This window comes from Microplitis mediator, chromosome 6, assembly GCF_029852145.1.
Source record: "Microplitis mediator isolate UGA2020A chromosome 6, iyMicMedi2.1, whole genome shotgun sequence".
NCBI classification, from domain to species: domain Eukaryota; kingdom Metazoa; phylum Arthropoda; class Insecta; order Hymenoptera; family Braconidae; genus Microplitis; species Microplitis mediator.
In genome coordinates this window covers 14,089,386-14,100,981 of record NC_079974.1, presented here as the reverse complement: position 1 = coordinate 14,100,981, position 11,596 = coordinate 14,089,386, and the positions used below count along the sequence as shown (strand labels likewise).

At 32.5% G+C, this 11,596-nt stretch overlaps 2 protein-coding genes across 3 annotated transcripts in view; one reads left to right on the top strand and one right to left on the bottom strand.

The window, feature by feature from the left end:
- LOC130670144 (uncharacterized) overlaps nt 1-11,596 on the top strand; it is a 91,877-nt gene that overhangs the window by 31,213 nt on the left and 49,068 nt on the right. The gene's annotated exons all lie outside the window — the stretch shown is intronic.
- Nucleotides 1-11,596, bottom strand: part of LOC130670140 (protein N-terminal glutamine amidohydrolase) — a 77,714-nt gene that overhangs the window by 38,077 nt on the left and 28,041 nt on the right. For both annotated transcript variants that reach the window (XM_057473358.1, XM_057473357.1), the window contains exons 2-3: nt 7,836-7,989; nt 1,056-1,326 (exon numbers count right to left, since the gene is read on the bottom strand). In XM_057473358.1, coding sequence (XP_057329341.1) covers nt 1,056-1,326; nt 7,836-7,989 — 425 coding nt within the window. The remainder of the gene's footprint in view (nt 1-1,055; nt 1,327-7,835; nt 7,990-11,596) is intronic.

Below are 11,596 nucleotides of genomic sequence, written 5' to 3'. Positions count from 1 at the left end.
TTATTATTATTATTATTATTATTATTATTATTATTATTATTATTATTATTATTATTATTATTATTATTATTATTATTATTATTATTATTATTATTATTATTATTATTATTATTATTATTATTATTATTATTATTATTATTATTATTATATTATTATTATTATTATTATTATTATTATTATTATTATTATTATTATTATTATTATTATTATTATTATTATTATTATTATTATTATTATTATTATTATTATTATTATTATTATTATTATTATATTATTATTATTATTATTATTATTATTATTATTATTATTATTATTATTATTATTATTATTATTATTATTATTATTATTATTATTATTATTATTATTATTATTATTATTATTATTATTATTATTATTATTATTATTATTATTATTATTATTATTATTATTATTATTATTATTATTATTATTATTATTATTATTATTATTATTATTATTATTATTATTATTATTATTATTATTATTATTATTATTATTATTATTATTATTATTATTATTATTATTATTATTATTATTATTATTATTATTATTATTATTATTATTATTATTATTATTATTATTATTATTATTATTATTATTATTATTATTATTATTATTATTATTATTATTATTATTATTATTATTATTATTATTATTATTATTATTATTATTATTATTATTATTATTATTATTATTATTATTATTATTATTATTATTATTATTATTATTATTATTATTATTATTATTATTATTATTATTATTATTATTATTATTATTATTATTATTATTATTATTATTATTATTATTATTATTATTATTATTATTATTATTATTATTATTATTATTATTATTATTATTATTATTATTATTATTATTATTATTATTATTATTATTATTATTATTATTATTATTATTATTATTATTATTATTATTATTATTATTATTATTATTATTATTATTATTATTATTGTTTAATGAAAATAGCATTCAATATTCTTATCAACGTTAATAGAATGTATTACAAAAGAAAATATTACTTGACGTAGATATTGGTGGATAATTTGGCGGCGTTTTGATCCATGTACCATCTTCACGTTTCATATGATGACGATTAGAAGCGAAATTTTGTACAAATAACGTAGCTGGTACAAGTCTAAATCTTGTATGATATTCAACACGTAGGACTTCATCTGATCTAAAGGTTTCATTGGCGTATTTCCAGAAAAATGTTGGAAAAGGCAAAGCGCTTTCTAAATCATAAACTACTGCTCGATCATCAGGTGCATAGATTAGAATCGCATGATAATCCTAAATACAGAAAAAAAATACCATAAGTATAACTTTAACTATACTGGTCCCAAAAATAAAGGGATAGAAAAAAAATTCTAAATTTTTGGGTGATTTTCGACATTTTTTTTCAAAAAAAGTAAAAAAATTTTTGAAAAAAAAATTTTTTTTTTTCAATTTTTTTCGATAATCAATTTTTCCGATCAAAGAAATTAAGATTATCGATGAAAAGAACATTTTGAAATCGAAAAAATAAACAAAAACCAAGAAACTACCAATTATGGTGATTTTCAGCGAAATCGATAAATTTAAAGCTTCGGGACACAAAGAAAAAAAAATCGCAGCGCTTTGATATTTACAGAGTATTTTCAGGACACTTTAAAGTTGAAAAAAAACTACGGTATCCTTTGTTCATCCGTTATATCCAAAGTTATACCAAGATTTCTGAATATCCTTAAGGTAATTTGGTAGCCGCATTCCGGAGTCAAAACAATGTCGAAATTTTTTTTTTTCTTTGACTTTAATCATTCAATAAAGTCCATAATAATTTACAATAATTAGTAACTATATTTTATAAGCTATAATTAATATGTAGAAAAAAATACTAATAATTTTTTTTCAAATTATATAAATTATTTTGACTGCAACTAGACAGTACCAACAGTTGTTATTTGATGAAAGTTGGTACTTCTGTTTACACTAGTTTCTTTGACAGTTTAATGTGTGTCACATGTATGTGCAGTAAATATAACCTTTTAATCCCGGTAAATTTTTGACAGTTCATGATAATACGATAAATGTAACAGACACACACAATTTAAAAAAAAATTATTTATAAATGTAAATAATGTACTAATCTTCGCATCTAATAATTTTTTATTTATAAAAAACGTTAATTATTTTTTGTTTAATTTTAATAATGGAAAAATAAACTCACACGTAATTTTTAGATATCTTATTAATGATAAGTATTCATTATTATTATTTATTCAACTCTTTAGTTTGTATTTGTTACCAGTCTAGTATTTAACGAACATCATATAAATATATGTTTATACTTTGAATGTAAACAATAACTTAAATTTCGCGCGTACAGCAGAGCCGCCATTTTTTCCCTAGTATAAATAAGAGGGGCGCAGAATGGGTTACAAAACAAAGACAGAAATATATCTGTCTCACAAAAAAATTAATTAAAAAAAAACCATTTGGTAAATTGTTTCGAAATTTGGTAGGTAGATATTTTAGATATTATATCATAGACTGAATAGTTTTTTCGCCTAGGTTAACTATGCCACTGTTTTACAAATTATCAACTTCTTGTTAAGTTGAATAAAGACAGCCATAAGAGCCCATGTATTTTTACGAAAGTTTAATTGATTATATTTTTTAAACGGTGTGGTAAAAAATTTTGGTTTTTTGTTTTCAAGGGCTTAAAAATATAATTTTTGAAATTATCATAATTAAAGTAAGGGTTAACTGTTGGAGGTTTGACTACCAAATTACCTTAAATATATGAATTTTTACCTGTTTTTTAATAAACATTATCACTTCAAAAAAAATTTTTCCATCAAAAGCCACTAATTTCGCCTTACAGAGAATATTTTGCATTTTTCAAAACCCTACTTCCATTCTCTGTACGACCAATACGTCCGGAGTTATTGATTATCAAAGCCAAAATGAACTTTTTTGCTTTGATCAATGATAACTAAGGCCAGAAAATTAAAGGGCATAAAATTTCCTAAAAGAGTCATGAGGTCAGATTATCCAAAAATTATTGAAGCCCATAGACTTGTTGGAAGATGAGTAAAAATTTTGAAAATTTTTTTTTCGTTGGTTTTCGTATAATTACTCCGGAACCATGCATGATAAAAAAATTTGAAGTCCAGATCTAAGAACTAGAAACTTGAGACTACAATTTGCTTTTTTTTTACGACTATTTTTTACCGAGTTACAGCATGCTGAAAATCACCCAAAAATTTGAAATTTTTTTGCTATCTCTTAATTTTTGAGACCAGTGTATAATCATCAAACACAAAGCAGAATTACATATTTCAGGTCTGTGCCTTCGGCTTGACCTATCGGAGATTACCTACCTTATCTTTCACGTATATTCCACCCAAAGTTTCGAATTTTGGCCTCTTAATAGACCAGGAGAGGAAAAATCCCCTCCACTTACTTGCAAAATTCACGGGCCGGCTAGCACGTACCGCCTGGTGACGTGACTTGTCAGGACGCTATTATTTATTGAGTAGTGTGTATGAAACCCAAACGTTGTGTAACGTTCGTAAAGTGAACAGTGTTCAATTAAATAAATAATAAATAAACTAACAATATCTTACTTTTATCAGGATAACCAAGAAGGTAAGGACTTTACTCCTGTTTGTTTTTGTTTTATTTGTTCTAGAGACAGGAAAGCAGTCGTAGAAGGCTCGCGAGACGCAGCCGTGAAAGGCTCGTGAGACGCAGCCGCGGACGTCACGGCTGGTAAGACTCAGCCGTGATTGACAGAGCTCCCTTTTGCGTCTGCGGGTCCATCAAGGCTGATCGTGTAAGCGCAGCGTTTCACGGAGCGGTAGCCGCGAGCCCCCATTGTACAACCGCAATGGCTCGGGGAGTAGAGGCGCAGCCTGCCAGGCTAAATACAATCTCAGCTGCTCAGGCACAGTATCCAGCCAAAACAGCTGGGCTATTAAATTCTCGTTGAGGATCGAGGCCTCGTTTGACCTAACGAAGGGTATATGAATAAGACTGAGACAGAATAGCTTGCAGACATTTTATCTCAAGCTTTGGTTGGTAATTAGGCTCCACCTAATCTGGTTTTTGTCTTTCATTTTTCAGATGGACGTGCGACAGTCAGCGTTCGTGACTATGAAAGAGTTGCTAGAGGAAGCAGCGGATACAGAAGAGCGTGACAAAATACTCGAAAGGATGTCAGCTCGGGAATGGCTTCCGGACGGTTGGAAAAACTGTAAAGTATTCAGCCTCTCTAAGGAGAAATTATTTGGGGATGAAATTGATCTACAAATACTCAACAAGTTGAGATTTGCTATACCCACGGTAACGATCGCAAGAGCGTTTAATCCGGTGCCACGACTACATATCTGCGGACAAAATAACCGCGATAAAATATCTCGGACAAAATAACAGCACGACAAAATAACCGCGGACAAAACATTCTCACGACAAAATAACCACACGAAAAAATATCCGCGGACAAAATAACCACATGACAAAATTTCTGCGGGCAAAATAATCACACGAAAAAACATTCTTAAGAAAAATTTATAATGTAATGGTCATATTTTTATAATCACACACACACACAGAGTTCGTGAGAAAAAGGCGTTATTTTTCATACCTTTTTATGTGTGGGCACATTTTGGTGATTGCGCACATATACAGAGTTCGTGAAAAAAGGGCGGAATTTTTGATAGCTTTTTTGTGTGTGGGCACATTTTTGTAATCGCATACACACAAAATTCGTGAAAAAAGGGCGCTATTTTTCACAGCTTTTTTGTGTGTGGGTATATTTTTGTAATTGCACACACACAGAGTTCGCGAAAAAAAGGTGCTATTTTACTACATGGGGAAGTTGGACATCTCGCAAGCTTATTTTCATGTTCCCGTGGCAAATCGTCATCGAAGGTACTTGTTTCTAGTTTACAAAAAACGAATTCACAACATGACGTGTCTTCCGTTCGGCTTGTCAAGCACTCCGCTAGCCTTCTCAAGACTCAGCAACTGGCTAGCGAGTCTATTCCGTCAACGGGGCGTGAGAGTATTGGTATACTTGGACGACTTTCTGATAGCTCATCAGGATCCGCCGATTCTCCGAGAGCAGATAGGGCAGATCATAAGCATCCTTCAGCAGCTGGGCTGGTTAGTGAACAGCAAAAAGTCGGTTACCGAGCCGACGCAGAGACTGGAATTCCTGGGAATAAATTGGGATACCAGGAGAGACCGAAAGAGTTTACCAGACGCAAGGAAGTCAGAATTCTGAGCGACCTGGACCAGATTGTGACAACGGGCAAGTGGAACTGGACAAACGGAACGTCGCTGTTGGGCCAGCTCAACTTTGCGGCGATGGTCAATCCATTAGGACGTTTGTTCTCTCGAGAGCTGCAGAGAATATTCACCAGACGAGCCCGATTTTCCAGGAACATCTAAAAATTTTCCTGACAACGGATGCATCCGAGAAGGGATGGGGATTTTACCTGAGCAATCAAGTAAGAGCAGGACTCTGGACATTAGACTAAACTCAGTGGCATGTAAATCACAAAGAGCTTTACACGATGTTAATTGCGTTGAGAGAGTTCAAAGAAGAATTGCAGAGAAGATCGGTGATGCTGCAGTCCGACAACAGGACTGTGGTAGCATATATAAGGAAACAGGGCGGGACGAGGTCCAAGATTCTCCAGAGGGTGGTCAAAAAGGTACTGATTTTGGGTCATCAGGCTCGGATTCATCTAACTCCATTTTACCTACCAGGAGTGTACAACTGCTGGGCAGATAGACTATCACGGGGCCTGCCTCTCACCGACTGGCATTTGAAAGAAGATTTGACTCAGATAATATTCAGGAAGTGGGGGACATCACAGATAGACCTTTTTGCGACAAGTCGATCCAAGGTGATCAAGACTGATGTGACCTTGGAAGCCAACGACCGAGAGGCAGCGTTCATGAACGCATTCATTAGGAATTGGGAGGTGAACCTCGCTTGGATGTTCCCACCTCCTCCACTGATCCCGGAATTTCTCCACCACTTGAATTCAGCGGAGGGGTTATTTCTAGTAGTAGCACCTCGTTGGGAACAGACGTTCTGGAGAGCAGAGTTGAAGAGCAGGAGCATATCAGCCCCCTTCGAGTTGAGGAACTTGGAGCACTTCCTAATAGATATGGTGACCGGGCGACCACCTCAAAACGTGAGAGACCTATGTTTAGAGGTCTGGAAGATACGTGGTGGGCCGATTTAGTTACAGACTTGAAGAGTTCTGACATTGACCTGGTATCTTCGGCTTGGAGATGTTCAACATGGAAAGGATACGAGTCAACCTGGAAGCAATGGACTAGGTGGTGTAGCAACAATCAAGTGATACCTAGTCAGCCAACCGGGCAACAGTTGGCTTCTTACATCGGGTTTTTGTTTAATGAGAAGAAACTGGTTTATCGGACCATCCTCGCTAAGAAATCTGTTATCAGTTCGCTAGCAAGTCCAGGTGGAGTGGATAGGTTGAGAGCGCATCCGCTTGTACGATCAATGTTAAAAGCTATTGGTATTCATGAGGCAACTAAAGCAACTCCAGTTAAGAGCATCTGGAACATACAAATTTTAATTGAGTGGTTGAAGAATCATCCTGCAGAGGAAGAGAGTATTTTCCAGGTGGCAAGATATACGGCTATTCTGCTGTTATTGGCGTCTGGAAGACGAGTTCATGACTTGACGCTGCTGTCCATTGGTCCGAAAGAGTTTGAGACTCAGCGAAATTCAATCACCTTCTGGCCTGTGTTTGGGTCTAAGACGGATAGTATCCGTCACAGACAGTCAGGTTGGAAATTGACGAGGGCAACGCAGAGGGAATTTGATGTAGTTTACTGGGTAAGACAGTTGATAACCTTATCTGCTGATAGAAGAAAAGCGGTACCAGGCCTGTGCAAATTATTTATCACAACAAGAGGCAGAGTTAAAGAAGCTTCAAGAGCTATAATTGGTGGCTGGCTAAAAACAATTTTTAAAGAATTAAAAATAAACACGAGCGTCGTATAACTATGAACAAGAAATGGACTTGGATGTGATTTCAAGTCGGAGAAACTGGCAAGGTGCAGAAAATTTTTTTAAGCATTATTGTAAGGAGGTGAGGAAGACTGATTCGCGGTCAAGCAATGTACTACAAAGTGTGTTTGAACCAGTATAACAGTCTAGTTACAAAAAAAAAAAAAAAAAAAAATTAAATTAATAAATAATAATAATAATATATATTTAGTCTTACCTACTATAAGAATGAAAATAATAATAGCAATAAAATGTAGTTTCATTAATAAATCATAATTTTTCTAATCCTGGAGGTAATTAATTATTGGTAGAGTAAAAGTAAGATATTGTTTTTCAGGGTCACAGTACGCGGTTAGTGCCGGCAGATCCCGAGCATCTCTCCGATAGGTCAAGCCGAAGGCATAGACCTGAAATACAGCCGTTTTTTACCCCGAAGGAAGGAAAACTCTATTTCGGGTCTTGCCAAAGGCTTGACCTGAGCAAGGCCTTGCCGGTTCTAATCGGAGCGAGTACGGACAAGTCACGTCACCAGGTGGTACGTGCAAGCCAGCCCGTGAATTTTTCAAGTAAGTGGAGGGGATTTTTCCTCTCCTGGTCTATTAAGAGGCCAAAATTCGAAACTTTGGGTGGAATATACGTAAAAGATAAGGTAGGTAATCTCCGATAGGTCAAGCCGAAGGCACAGACCTGAAATAAACGTTTTCCTCCCTTCGGGGTAGAAAACGGCTGTATTAAAATAAAGTTTGACATAAATGCATACCCAAACGATGACTTTATCATCTCCTTTTCCTTCTCGTTGTCGCCAAAGTGGTACACTCCGATTGTTATTACTAATGAAAACTACATAGCAGTGTGGTAATTCAGATGCATGATTTGTTGCGATGTCCTGACACAATTTCCATACATTTTCTTCACTGCGCAAATAAACAAATACTTTGATCAAATAAAATAGATAAACATTTACATTTATGCATATTGTATACCATTGTATTACTATCTATCTAGCAAAAAACAATTAACTCCCATGAATCATATATGTTATTCACACATTAGCTATGAGCCATTGAGTGTGCTCTATACTCTTGTTTCAAAATTTTCTATTGATTCACTTAATTGGACTAATACAATCATGATATATTACATAGGAAAGTTCTTATTGCGTAGATTCCAGAGGAATCTAACTATTGTACTTTTCCTCATGAAAGAATTATCATAGAACTTTGACATAATGCATCTTAATTAATCGAATATGTCCCAAAAGTGCCATTAAGGCTGAAGTTTATGTAAGTATAGCTCTGGCTGTGTAACTGGGTGGGTGCGCAAGGGTATATTTATTCGGTATGACGCACCTTTCCAAATTAAATTTAATATACGTTCTATTGTGAGGGTTATTGAGATCAAGATCGATGACGAGCGAAATCGGGCAACGGTTTTAGAACTAGTGGCCATGTAAAAGTTTAAAAAACAAACAAAGATTAATTTTGATAGTGTGTCTTTCTCGAATAACTATTGTACTTAATGTCATACGTCAATTTTATAAAATTCATATTAAAGTTGAAACAATAAGCTTCAATTTTCTATTCTCTTAATTATTTCTACAAGTAAGGTAAATAAAACATTTTTTTTATTTAATATGTGGACGTGTTGCTTCAAGAGAGCCACTACTTTTAACCATGTGTAACATACAACCAGTAAAACTGTATTTGTTGTTACTAAACAAATAGATAACAAATAAGGTATATATCATTTAAAAGAAAAAAATAAATAGTTTTGTATATTTTTTGAAAAAATATACTTCCAGAGTCTCCTGGATTCGAACCTTCCCTCAAGCCGACAAAGGTGCACGTTCATTTACCCTAAACGGTGCGAATTTGGTGGACCTTGCCTCCACTGTCCATCTTATAAGTATACAGCTTTAAATGAATTAATATTTTTGTATATTTTGTGATTATGTTCGTAATTCATTAACAATTCTATTAATGTTATAATTAACTGACAAAATCAAAAAAATTTGCCGTCCGTCTATTGGAGACAAATTTCTAACCTTAACCTAATAGATGGGCATTGAATTTATCTGGTGAACTTTTAAGAAAGTATCGTCCAAAGAAAAGAAGGCATTAGAAGTCAAAGAAGAAATAATAAAATGAACAATAAAAAAAGAAGGTGAAATCGAGAGGGTAGCAATGTATTTTTTATATTAATGTACAATAGGGTGGGCCAAAAATCCGTTTTTTTTAATTTTCACTATCAATACCAAAAATATTTTTCTTTGTACAAAAAAAAAAATTTTTCGGAAAACAAAAAAAATTTTAGGTCGTTATCTTAGGCTCGCCAAATCCCGCTAAAGTTAGAAGTTGTTTAAAATTTTTTTCCGATTCATTTTGATCGGAAATTTAATTCTCTACAAAAAAGGTCCTATAATAAAATTACGTGAGTTGATAGTTACTGAGATAATTGCAGTTTTGCTCTAAAAAATGAAATTTTTCAAGATATTATTACTTTGTCAAGGTAAAAAATTAATTTTATTATAAAAGTAGGTTTTCATAGGAAATTCAATATTATACAAAACAGACCTAATAAAAATTTATTCAAAGTTGATAGTTTCAAAGATCATAGCGATTTTTGGTGAAAGCCACCAAATAACGAGAAATGTGACTATCTAAACATAAAACTGCCAGTTTCTGATTAATTATAAATTTTAAGTTTTTACCAGAAGGCCAATTCTGTAAGAAATTTGATTTTCCATGAAATTAATATGATAAAATTCATATTTTACCCTGAAAAAGTGATAATATCTTAAAAAATTATATTTTTTAGAACAAAATTGCAATTAACCCAGTAACTTTCAACTTTACGTAAATTAATTACAGGACCTTTTTTGTGGAGAATTGAATTTCCGATCAAATTACGTTGAAAACAAAATTTTAAACAACCTCTAACTTTAGCGGGATTTGGCGAGCCTAAGATATCGACCTAAATTTTTTTTTTTTCCGAAAAATTTTTTTTTTGTACAAAGAAAAATATTTTTGGTATTAATAATGAAAATTTAAAAAAAGCGGATTTTCGGCCCACCCTAGTGTACAACATATTAAGATTAGTATGTGAAAATTTGAAATCGATTGAAGTAACCCGGGAAAAAATGATTTTGCCTAATTATATATAATTATGTATGATTATTGTGACGGGGTGACCTGGTGTTCGACTGCCAGGTCAGCAAAAATTTAATTTCGCGCCCTTTTTATCTGCGCACCCGCCCTTGCGTCGAATTCGGTTCAACGGCGCGACGGTAGGGGTAAACTGGACACCTCGTTGCCAGACGACACAATCAACAATTAATTCTCACCAACTAGCCGAACTGAGCGGTCGCTCAAGATTTCTTTTGTGCCGTTATAACAAAGTCTTTATACAGGCAGACGCCATAAATTATAAGTGCAGTTTTTCTAAGAGTCGTTACAACTACGTTCCACCTCGAATTACACCAGAAGGAGGATCCTGTCGATTTACGTTTGAGATGACTACTACGGCTAAACACCCTGATTAAAAAAAGTGATTTAAAACGATTTGCAATGTTAAATGCCCATAAGAAAAGGGATTCAAAAGTATTCAAGGTATTAAAAAGCATTAAAAAGTATTTAAAATTTTTTATTTCGAATCGTTTTAAATCGCTTTTTTTAATCAGGGCACCTAGGACAGGTCGATGTAAGTTCCTTGAAATAAAGGTTTTGGGAATTTTATAATATTACAGTTTGTCAAACACGTGGAGGAGATTCCCTCATTAATTTTATCGTCTTCTTATCCTAAATTCTTTTTATTAAATTTATCCAAATTATTTCTATCCCTGTGCATGCGGAAATTTATCATCGGTTAATTTTATTTGTCAGGATTTTCCCTCAACATTGTCGAATTTCTTTACTAGTTCAAATTAAATAAAAGACTCGTAAATTATTGTTATAATTAAATTTATTGAAAAAATTTATATCAATAAAGTTGGGACTTGTATCCCGGTGAAACGGAAGCAGCACTTGCGCAGTAAAACTATATTGCAAAACTTTTAATTATTAATTATTAATTACGAATAAATTAAACATTAAGTGTATATATTTAACAAATAATTATCTATTAATAATAAAAGAGCTAGAATTATATTTAGAATCATTTGTTACATTATTTTAACAACCTCTCCCCTATTCCAAATCGAGCTGCGTACTCAGCTGCGTCAGACATTTCAGAACCCATAAACTTAAAAATACCCAAGTTACTACCGGAGGATTGTCCGAACTTCCTAGTACGGGGAGGCAAGGACAAACCCTTACATTATACACTAATGCAAAAAATTAAAGGAGCAGGAAAATTTTATAAATTTTTTAGTGATTTTTGGAAGGCTGTAACTTGGTGAAAAATAATCGTATCGAGATTTAAAAAAAAGCATTTTATAGCTTAAAATCTTTAGTTTTGATGCATTTTTTTCAAAATTTTTTAAAAGCTCTGGTTATTGCGCAAACACAAGAAATACCGTGAGAC